The sequence below is a fragment of the Budorcas taxicolor genome, chromosome 5 (assembly GCF_023091745.1).
Source record: "Budorcas taxicolor isolate Tak-1 chromosome 5, Takin1.1, whole genome shotgun sequence".
NCBI classification, from domain to species: domain Eukaryota; kingdom Metazoa; phylum Chordata; class Mammalia; order Artiodactyla; family Bovidae; genus Budorcas; species Budorcas taxicolor.
The window spans coordinates 103,946,414-103,958,642 of NC_068914.1; the positions used below are offsets into that span (position 1 = coordinate 103,946,414).

Consider the following 12,229-nt stretch of genomic DNA (forward strand, 5'->3'; position numbering starts at 1 on the left):
ACAGCCATTTTGCTTTTTTGCATTTCTTTTCCATGGGGATGGTCTTGATCCCTGTCTCCTATACAATGTCACGAACCTCATTCTATAGTTCATCAGGCACCTATCTATCAGATCTAGGCCCTTAAATCTATTTCTCACTTCCACTGTATAATCATAAGGGATTTGATTTGGGGTTAGCAGATGCAAACTATTCTATATAGAATGGATAAACAATGAGGTTCTACTGTAATAGCACAGGGAACTACATTCAATAAACTGTGATAAACCATAATGGAAAAGAATATGGAAAAAAGAATACATGTGTGGTGTATGTCTGTGTGTGTGTGAAGTTGCTTCAGTGGTGTTCGACTCTTTCGTCCCTTAAAGACTGTAGCCCACCAGGTTCCTCTGTCCATGGGATTCCCCAGGTAAGAATACTGGGATGGGTTGCCATTCCCTCCTATAGGGGATCTTCCTGACACAGGGATCAAACCTGTGTCTCTTATGCACTGGCAGGCGAGTTTTTTACCACTAATGCCACCTGGGAAACCCTATGTATGTATAATTGAATCACTCTGCAGAAATTACCACAACATTGTAAATCAATTGTACTTCATTTTTTTAATTTAGTTTTTTGAATAGTATACATTTTCACAATACAGTCAAAACAGTGTAAGAAGGTTTATATATTAAGAACTCTAGTCTCCCCATCCCTATTCACCCTGTTTCCTCTGGCCCTCAGTAGTTTCTTTCCTTTCTTCCTTCCTTTTCTTTCATCCTTCTCTCCCTCCCACGTTCCTTCAAACCCCTTCAAAGGAAACTTCTGGTGCACAGGGGTTAGTAACTTCGCAGATAGATTGATTTGCCTTTCATGAAGTACCGTTCTTCAGTTACTGTACTGGTGAGTATGAGGTGGTCTCCTAAAGAGGTATGGGAGAGGTTTGCAGTTTCTTATGTAACAGATTCTCAAAGTCATTTCTAAGATTATAGTCAGTAGCACCAAGTGACAAGTCTCTGTGTTCTATATGTATTTAGATACGCAGCTGGTTTCTGTGGAAAGGGCCATAATGGCACTCTAGGAATTTGGGAGAAATTCTTTAGATTCTCTTGATTGATTTAGAAGAAGGATCTGGACTTTTTCCTGGAGGTCAGCTGTATTTGAAAATGTTTCTGCTATTGTTTTTCATTGTTTCCTTGATGTGTTATGATATTTTGACCAGATTCATAGTCTTTAAAAAGCATACTATAAGATAATTTAAGATTTATGCTTAGAGGAAATCCTGTACATTTCCGTGAAACTAAAACAAATCAGTTATGATGCCAAACTATGTATGGGAAGAGACTTCTCACAATTTTACCCACTGTATTTGCCTTTAAATCCTAGTAAAATTGAAGTTTGTTAGTGTAAACATTGTTATGGGCATGTGCATTTCTCTGTGCCTGTATCTTTCTATTTCATGTGTGCTTCATTTTTAATTGCAAAGAAAAAAAAAATGGTTCACATTCCCATATTTTTTACTCTTCTATCTAATCTCTAACCTCAAACCCAAAGTTAGCCATGACAGTGTTAGTCTCATTCTTGATGAACTGACATAGTTTCAAATCTAATTTGTTTTTAAAAGTATAAGTGAAGAGACAGGCATTATGGTATTCTAGAAAAAAAGTATTTAATTTGGAGTCTGAAAACTAGGGATCAAGTCCTGACTCTATCATTTACTAACTTTGGCAAGATACTTCAAATTTTATTGGACCTCAGTTTACTGATCTCTAATATGGGATTAACACCACCTACTTTATAGGGTTGTTTTGAGAACTGAATTCAAGATACCTATTTTTATTATTATAATTCAGTATCTGTGAACTCTAAACCTCAGTTGCTCTGTGTCTGGACATGTTTTTATTATGTCAAACTCTCAAGAAGGGTGCTCAGGTTCAACATAGAGTCCCAGCAACACATTTCTGGCAAAATAGTCATATCAGCGACTTTGCAAGCAGTAATTATTTCCAATGGCTGAAGTCACAGAGGGCAGTGATATGGGCTATGTTTGTGTAGGTTAGCATCTGTCACCTACCACATATTGTGTTTCTCAAGACAACAAACGAGAAGTCTACAGATGTTTACGTGACAAAGAAGGCTTCTGAGTCTGTGGACTTGGTACTTACTTCTGCACTCATTTGGAGACCCTGTTTTTCCATCAGCTGCCTCCCAGGGGCGGTCATTATATAAAGGTGCACAATGTTGGCAGTGGGTGCCCGCTGTGTTGTGCTTACACATACACTTTCCATGGACCTGCAAAGAAAAGTAAGAGCTGAGAGCGCAAGCAACTCTAGGAAAGAACGTTCTTCCCACAACCTCATCTCGTTCATTGGCTTTAGCCATATGACATTCATTCACTTGAAGATGTTAGTCATCAAGATGAGAGATCCTTTCTTTGGTTTGTCTTTGCTGTTAATTCAAAAAACTGCAAAATATATATTTTCTTGACAGCAGGATACATGACCCAAATAAGCAATTCTGAGATAATTGCTAGGCATTTACTTAAAGTTTTAATACCTCAATTTTTTTTTATTCTTTACACAAAAGTAATACATCTTCAATACAGAAAATTTAGATCTTTCCATGTCATTAAATGTTTTTGTACAACACCCATTTTAATGATTTCCTTGTACAATATATAGTTTATTTGACCAATCACCTATTTTTGGTTATTTAGGCTTCTAAATATTTTTATACAGTATATTTTAATTCTATAATTAATATCCTTGTAGCTATTGTGTACATTTTCATTTATTTGAAATGTGTTTTCTAGAAGTAAAGTTGAACAGTCATCATCTGTATATTTTTAAGGCTTTGAAGACATTTTGTCATAATACTGGGCATTTTCTTTTAATCCCATAATTCAGAGTAGCTGAGGGTTTTAAAAATAGTATCTCCCCCAAGGAAAAATATTTTAGTGGAATTGTTGCAAGAGCCCTTCCAGGGCCCAAAACTGGGCTCTTGTCTAACACTCGGAAATGAATTGTCCAAGGAGACACATGTGCTGACAGAGCAAGAGATTTTATTGGGAAAGGGTGCCCGGGTGGAGAGCAGTAGGGTAAGGGAACCCAGGAGAACAGCTCTGCCACATGGCTCACAGTCTCGGGTTTTATGGTGATGGGATTAGTTTCCCGGTTGTCTTTAGCCAATCATTCTGACTCAAGAGTCCTTGGTGGTGCATGCCTTGTTCAGCCAAAATGGATGCCAGAGAGAAGGATTCTGGGAGGTGGTCAGACCTGTGGTGTCTCCTTTTGACCTTTCCCGAACTCTTCCGGTTGGTGGAGGCTTATTAGTTCTCTGTTCTTTACCAGGACGTCCTGTCGTAAAACAACTTATGCAAATGGTTACTATGGTGCCTGGCCAGAGTGGAAGGTTTCAATCAGTGTGCTTCCCCTAACAGAATTATTTGGGATCTGAGCATTTTATGAGAATTTTAATATTTTATATTATCTCATCAATAATTTCTAAAAATTAGTATTTGAGATCATCTGGAATAGTTCCTAATAACTAAGTTTGCCATGAATTCTAGTACCAAAATGAATTTATTGACACATGATGTCATGACTGTACAAACGAATGTTTTTTGAAGTAGCTCAGAGACAGAGTCCCAAACTTGGATCTATGAAGTGTTGTTTGTTTTTTCTTGAGAAACAGTATAAAAGATAAATCAATGCAGAGGTAATAAGTTACATCAACCATTTACAATTATTTAATGAATACTAGAGAAAGTTGCTATATTAGGCAATGTTTGATACACAAAGCGTTACAAAACATGATTTCTGTCTTTAAGCAAAGTACAATGTAGCTGGATAAAAAAGATTTACATAGAAAAAATTATTCATAAACAAGACAATAAATAAATACCTAAGAAATAAAATTATGTTAGAATTCAAAAGATGCAGAAATCACAGTAGATTAATAGTGACTGAGGACTTTATGAGAGAGACGGGTTTTTGAGATAGGCGTTGAAGTTGGGCAGTATTTCTGACAGGCAGAAGGAAAGAGAATTTCCAGGAAGAGGAAACAAAATTAACCAAGCTGTGGTTCTAAGAGGTTAAGGAAAATCAATGAACAAAGTTTATTTCAATACATCTGAAATATTCTGACTGCGATGATAAAGGAACTACTAAAAATTAGACGTACTTAGACCAGCCAGAAATAAAATTAAACTTCAGTTCAGTCAGTTCAGTCGCTCAGTCGTGTCCAACTCTTTGAGACCCCATGAATCGCAGCACGCCAGGCCTCCCTGTCCATCACCATCTCCCGGAGTTCACTCAGACTCACGTCCATCGAGTCAGTGATGCCATCCAGCCATCTCATCCTCTGTCGTCCCCTTCTCCTCCTGCCCACAATCCCTCCCAGCATCAGAGTCTTTTCCAATGAGTCAACTCTTCGCATGAGGTGGCTAAAGTACAGGAGTTTCAGCTTTAGCATCATCCCTTCCAAAGAAATCCCAGGGCTGATCTCCTTCAGAATGGATTGGTTGGATCTCCTTGCAGTCCAAGGGACTCTCAAGAGTCTTCTCCAACACCACAGTTCAAAAGCATCAATTCTTCGGCGCTCAGCCTTCTTCACAGTCCAACTCTCACATCCATACATGACCACAGGAAAAACCACAGGCTTGACTAAATGGACCTTAGGGTTCAACAAATGTGGAAATAGCTACAACCAATACATTGAGGTACTACTGCTCAACCTAATTTAACACTTGAGAAAGTTGTGTTGTCTACCCAAGATCTCCTTTTTCTTTTCATTCTGTTGGAATATATTTCTTTCGTTCCACTGGTAGAGGCACTCTGGGAATAGCATATGCATTATCCAAGTGTGTTATGTGACTACTGTGGACCTTTATGTACACATAGAATTCAAGCGCAGGAATTATTCAGGGCTTAGAGGTCCACAGGCTACTTGTGGCTGAATCACATGAGATCTAAGAGCCATCTTGCTAAAGTTAGTTTCTGTGTATTATAAACAAAGGTTTTGTGCTTAATGAAAATGAACTATAGCTGTCCTTTTAGTTCTTAGGGATTAGCTAGGATATAGATTTTTTAAATGGTAGAATTGACTCGGAGTACAATATGTTACAAAAATTTTTGTTGATTTTCTTTATAGAAACTCAGCTAATATTATAGATTTAATGTATTGGTTCTGTTCTTGGAATGCCCAAGCATGAGGTGAATTATAGTTACCTTTTTTCTTGGTCTTTTCTTTGTGAAAAGACTTGTTCATACAACAAAGCTAGGACTTGTTTATACATAAAGTCCCATGGAATTGTTAGGAGTTTACTATACATAACTATTCACACATCTAGGTAAGAGCTAAAGACAACTTGCACTTAAATTTGGAGAGCTGCAGGGATTCAATGTTCACTACTCTATAAGAATGAGGTGTTTTCATCCTCGTTCCTGAATATCTAATTTTTCATATATTCTGGTAGAAATGCTCCAGTCCAACTGCTCTTTATTAAATCTTTTAAATTCAACATTCTTATCATCATGAAAAAAAATAGAAATTCTATCAAGTAACTTCCACAAGGTAAGATTCTTTTTCTTAACTGAAATATAGTTGATTTACAATGTTGTATTACTTTCTGCTATACAGCAAAGTAGTTCAGTTATACATATATGTATATATATACACCTTCTTTTTCATATTCTTTTCCATTATGATTTATCACAGGACCATGAATATAGTGTCCAGTGCTATAAAGTAGCTTCCTGTTTATCCACCCTGTATATAATAGCTTGTATCTGCTAGCCCCAAACTGTCACTCCTTCCCTCCCCTACACCCACTTGGCATCCCAAGTCTGTTCTGTCTGTCTGTGAGTCTGTTTCTGTTCATACATAAGTTCATTTGTGTTATATTTTTTTTTAACTAAAAAATTTTTACTGGAGTATAGTTGATTTACAACATTGTGTTTCAGGTATACAGTAAAATGAATCAGTTATACATAGGTGTGTATATATATACACAGCATATATATATATATACCTCCAGCATTGCAAGCAGATTCTGCTACAAATTATTGCTACTTTTCTTTAGAGGAACTAAACTATCATTATAAGTCTCAGTTTATCAGATTTGGTCTTGGAATGCCCAAGGCCTATATGTAATTTCACCCAACTCTGGTTAGTCCTGGTCCACAAATTCCAGGACTCAGGAGACCAAAGACACTTAGGGAACCTCATCAAACATTCACGTGCATCACAAGATGATGTGGACCGGTCAGTTCCCTCCGGAGTAGGGATCTCAGAGCACTTCCTTGCACCCACATGCAAGGATTGGGATGAACCTCCCGGGGTCTGAAAGATGCCAGCCCAGCAAATATTTCTGCACACAGAAAAAGTCAAGGAACTGTCATTTTGAGAATTACTAAAAATAGTTGTAAATCATTACCTAGACCATTTGAAACAAGAAATCCTTTCTCAGCGATACAACTGTTACTGTTCAAGCTTGAAAGATCACCCACTATTTGATGCTTGTGAAAAATGTGCAAGTGAAACTAGGTCTTCACTGGGGGAAAAAAAACAGAAAAAGGAAACTTTAGTAACAAGTTTAACAAAGCTCTTGTTTGGTACACAAACATAAACTAGATAAAGAGCAGGAAAATGGGATTATGTATTTAAGGCTTAGTTGAAGAAGAGTGGTACCTGGCTGTGTAACTGGGAAATGAGAATTCAACTTTAACAACAAATCTACAAACCCTAATTATACAAGAGTTATACCTTGGCATTTTGGATAGTTTATGAATTTCATAAACCCCTCCATTATACTGAGAGTACGTTTCTCCGTTGATGTCAAAAGTTTCTTACTATACCCCATACAGTATGGGATATATGTAAGGGAATCATACAAACTTTGAATAAGAAATTTAAGGGATTACTAGAACAGCTTGCTCATGAATACCTGTATACTTTGGTGACAAATATGATATATTAGAGGTAAATAGACACAGAAGAGAAAATACTGCTCCTTCATATGTAAGGCTATAAGAATCTATGTGGGAACAAAATGAGGAAATTATTATCTTTCAAATTTGTCATTGTAAGATATCCATCTTGCTTAGATAAGCTCATTTTTAATTGTTCTTTGGGGGCAGAAGGCCCTCTAGTAGTCAGCAAATGTAGACTTGAGGAAATTGTCAATGATAGGAGGTTGTGAGAATCTGGCCATTGGCAATGTTGAGCATAAGGGTTGGACAATCGCTTATCAAAATAGTGTAGAATATTTAAACGTTAAATGGAAGATTGGCTTTGACAACTTTTAAGGTCCTTCTAGTCTTAAGGTGATCAGTCCTGGGTGTTCTTTGGAAGGAATGATGCTAAAGCTGAAACTCCAGTACTTTGGCCACCTCATGTGAAGAGTTGACTCACTGGAAAAGACTCTGATGCTGGGAGGGATTGGGGGCAGGAGGAAAAGGGGACGACAGAGGATGAGATGGCTGGATGGCATCACCGACTCGATGGACATGGGTTTGGGTGAACTCCGGGAGTTGGTGATGGACAGGGAGGCCTGGTGTGCTGCGATTCGTGGGGTTGCAAAGATCGGACATGACTGAGCGACTGAAATGAACTGAACTGAGTCTTAAGATTCTATGATTCTAAGGCCTGCTTCTGTGTATTGTGAATACTGCCTGGTTGGAGGCAACTACCCATAATCCTTTCTGAGCTACCAAATAAGCCTTAAATGTCATATAGCAGGTCCTATTACCATTTCACCAAGAGTGTTTCCAAATGATGTGAAAGTCAAATAAGGGAGAGTTGGGAGAATATCACTCCTTTTTAGCAGGCACTACCTGATGTTGCAGAAATGAAAAAGTAAATGTTAATAGTCTGAAGATGGATTTGCATATGTCGATAATAACTATACCAAAACTAAAATAAGTTTCATTCTTTCTGATTTTTCTCCTACTGTTTTCCTCCTTCTGTACTGCATTTTCCCCATTGCTTATGAGAAAAGTAATCACAGACTGTCATTCTAGCACCTGCCTTCCAAATAAAGGTATATTTCGTCATCCACAGACACTCACCATAATGGAAACACCAAAGCAAATAATAAATATGGTTAAAGCTTTGGAAGACTCAAATTAACTGAATTCTTCTTTGAATGTCTGATAAAATTTGCTTCCCAGCTGCTCTCCAAGAAAGAAAGAACCAACTATTGCTCAAGTCCTACTAAAATTTATAATGAAAGTTAGTGGAAAAGAAAAGATTTTACAGCCAAGTATTCAGAAATTCTTCAATTTCATCAATTGAGTACTTTCCTTGGGCTCCTGTGCCATTATTGTTTACATATATATGATTTTATTTTCTTTCTTTACCATTCAACTTTGAATTTCAATGGAAAATGAATATCCTTTCATACCATCATTGGAATCTTAAAAAAATATTTGTGAAAAGAGAATACAAACAGTGCCTATTCTATGATCCTAAGAAAACTGCCCACTTAAAGGCAGCTATGGCAATTCACAGACCTTCATTTAGCTCTGATAAATGATTTACAAAAGTGGAACAATGCTTTGCAGCAACTTTAGAAAAGATGTAAAGGCAAAAAAACTGATTTAATTTCTAAAGAGATAGTATGTCCCTTTTAGAGAAAAGGATTAGCTTCCAAATGAATGGACTTCTTATGTATGAAAAGAGATAAATTCTAATAATGGGCTAGCCTGTTAGAACCTGCTCCTCTTAAGCAGGACAAAAACAGGCACAACAATGCTACAGCACAAACCTTTGAATAGAAAGCATTGTGAGGAAAACATGTCTTTTCATTAACAAATAAAATCTTTCTCTACCCCTATTAAAGGTATGCATATTTCAGTTTAACAGAAGTGGGAGTTCTATGGTGAATATGTAGCACAATAATTGAGTTTGGTAAAAGGAGGCTTGAAACATAGTGTTAGAATGGAGTAAAATAAGTTGAAGACTGAATATTTCAAACCTTTGCCCAATAATATATATATTGCAGGATTGTAAGCAGTGGAAAAGCTCTACAATCTATTCTTTGGTCTATACTTGAACACTAGAGAAAACAGGTCTTGTAAGAAAGCATGAGCAATAAAATAGATAGGTATAGAGCAGAAACAATTATGATTAAAGATTGAAAATCAGCCACAGGAGACATCTCTCTTCCCAGTCAGCCTGTTGCCTGCAATTCTTCCTATCAGGACTCATTCCTTTAGGCCCTGAATATCATGTTAGGTTCAAGAGCTCCCTACAAAAAGGGACTTAAGCTCAGAAAGCATAAATTCTTAAATTATTAGCAGAAAACATATCAGCAGGGATTATAACCATCTGTTCTCAATTCTAGAACTGTACTCAGAGTTGCCTAAAGAAGGAAGTAGCTTTCTGGTGGAGGGAAAGGGAATGTCTAAAGAAGAGAGGGAAGGAGCCAAAGATAAACTGTGCCTACTTCACTAAGGTGCCAAGAACCTTGCTCTGGCTGGCAAACCTGGAAAAAATGCATGGAGCCAATGCAACTTTCATAACAAAACTGCATTTAAGTACACTGTATGGTAATCACGTGTCTATATACATCTCTCTGATAGACTGTAAACTCTTGCAGGGAAGAAACAATGGCTTAAATTTCTTTGAATCCCCATTAACTGGCATATAATAGGTTTTCAATTGATATGTGTTAATTTTTTTCATTCAGCCAATATATATTCAATGGAACATGGAAAACCTTAGTTATTGAGTTTAGTTTTGGCTCAGGCGGTAAAGCATCTGCCTACAATGCGGGAGACCTGGGTTCAATCCCTGGGTCAGGAAGATCCCCTGGAGAAGGAAATGGCAATCCACTCCAGTACTATTGCCTGAAAAATCCCATGGACAGAGGAGGCTGGCAGGCTACAGTCCATGGGGTCGCAAAGAGTCGGACACGACTGAGCGACTTCACTTTCACTTTCACTTTTCCATTTTCAAAACTTCTCAAGAAGAGAGGGTGCTAATTATTCATTTGAAGTGGGAATGGGATACGTTTGTTTGTCATCAGGCAGGATTTGGGGCAGAACAGGGTTGAAAGATATTCAGCTTTGTCCAGAGCACTTTTGGACAAGTCACACTGGTAAATATGATGCTATGTAGAGAGTTACTATAAGCCCAAGGCATAAGGTTAGTCAGGGAGGGAAATGAGAATAAAGATGAAGATGATGATGATAAATAATAAAAATAATAGTAGTAGTTAATATTGATTAGCACTCACTATGTACCAGGTGCTGTTCTAGGCACTGTATAAATATTAATTCATTGGATTTACATAAGGACCCATAGTATTTTAGTTGCTAAGTCATGTCCAACTCTTGCGACCCCATGGACTATAGCCCACCAGGATCCTCTGTCTGTGGGATTTCCCAAGCAAGAATACTGGAGTGGGTTACCATTTCCTTCTCCAGGGGATCTTCCCAACCCAGGGACTGAACCCAGGTCTCCTATATTACAGGCAGCCTCCTGCATTGCAGGTGGATTCTTTACCAACTGTGCCACCAGGGAAGCCCCATAAGAACCCTATAAGGTAGGTGTAATTATTGCTGTCATTTTACAAATTAGAAAACTGAAGCTGAAAGAATTTAAGTAATTTACCCAAGAATTCTATAGCAGTCTGACTCCAGAGTCACCATCTTAACCCTTAAATGACCCTGGGGAGTAGGATTTTTGAGAGGTCTACTTTGGCCAAATGTCTTCAGTGTGTTACTTAAATAATATTGATGTTTCAAACCAATTTGTCTGTCCTTGAAGAGCTCCTCAGGACGAAGGTTGGTATGGACTCGAAGTGAGTCATTTCAAGGGTATTCTGTTCTTGAATGGATTATTTGTCCTCTTCCTCTGTGAGAAGCTTAGCAGTTTTGGCAATGGGTGAATATAGGAAGATTGGCCCCATTTCCCACACCTGGCATCAATAAGTTCAGGGCATGTAGGAGTAGAGAATATTTTTAGATTCTTATTGGTGCAATGTAAAATCTGTCTGTACCTTGGAAATTCTGATGCCTCCTAGGGGCATTTGTGGGCCACTGCAGGTGTTAACAAGTCTTAACTTAGAAGTGAAAGTCACTCAGTCCTGTCTAACTCTTTGTGACTCCATGAGCTATAGTCCATGGAATTCTCCAGGCCAGAATTCTAGAGTGGGTGGCCTTTCCCTTCTCCAGGAGATCTTCCCAACCCAGGGATTGAACCCAGGTCCCTCACATTGCAGGCAGATTCTTTACTAGCTGAGCTACAAGGGAAGCCCAAGAATATGGGAGTGGGTAGCCTATCCCTTCTCTAGGGGATCTTCCCGACCCAGGAATCGAACCTGGGGTCTCCTGCATTGCAGGCAGATTCTTTACTGCCTTAACTTAGAAACTCCCCTGAATAAATTTGCAAATGGAGATAACAGGAAAGTATGTAAATAAATTCTAATTAAAGATTTGCTGTTTGTGAATGGCCTCCCTTTTGTTATCTGTTCTCCCTGGTGGCTCAGATGGTAAAGCGTCTGTCTACGATGTGGGAGACCTGGGTTCGATCCCTGGGTTGGGAAGATCCCTTGCAGAAGGAACTGACAATCCACTCCAGTACTATTGCCTGGAAAATCCCATGGACAGAGGAGCCTGATAGGCTATAGCCCATGGGGTTGCAAAGAGTCAGACACGACTGAGCGACTTCACGTTCACGTTCTCCCTAATAGATATGATTTGGTAAGGATAGATAGTAATACTGTGTAGTGTGATGGCTTTTACAGTTAGTTTTAATTTATAAAGAATGGTAAGTCAAAAAAAAAAAAAAAAAAGAATGGTAAGTCAAACACTGTACATAACCTAATGATTCAGGTCAAAGTTAAGATTCAGGTTGTTGGCTTATTTCCATGTTTTTTTATGTACAAAACTTTGTATCCCCCAAAGCTTTGATTTTTATATCTAAATGGCAGTTTTTCTGTGCCATTGTGCATGCTATTTATCAGAAGAAATCAGTAGCTGAGGTACTATTCGGAAGCATGAATCCACATACACAGAATTTCCAAATGCTACTAGATTTATGTATTCCCAATTGTGGACATTAATTTTAAGATTTCTTAAAGATGTATTTCAGTAGACCTTTGTTTTGTAGTATGACAGCTAGAACTGAGAACTAATTAAAATCAAGTTTTGTCGTTTATCTTTCAACATACCACACGGCCCTTCCTGAGAAATTAGATGATTGGTCAAAACAAAGCAAAACATACAAAATCAAACCTTCCAAACC

At 38.0% G+C, this 12,229-nt stretch overlaps 1 protein-coding gene across 1 annotated transcript in view; it reads right to left on the reverse strand.

Annotated features, from left to right (window-relative positions):
* Positions 1–12,229, reverse strand: part of NTN4 (netrin 4) — a 129,569-nt gene that overhangs the window by 56,474 nt on the left and 60,866 nt on the right. The window contains exon 4 of the mRNA XM_052640357.1: positions 2,143–2,269. Within this exon, the coding sequence (XP_052496317.1) occupies positions 2,143–2,269 (127 nt within the window). The remainder of the gene's footprint in view (positions 1–2,142; positions 2,270–12,229) is intronic.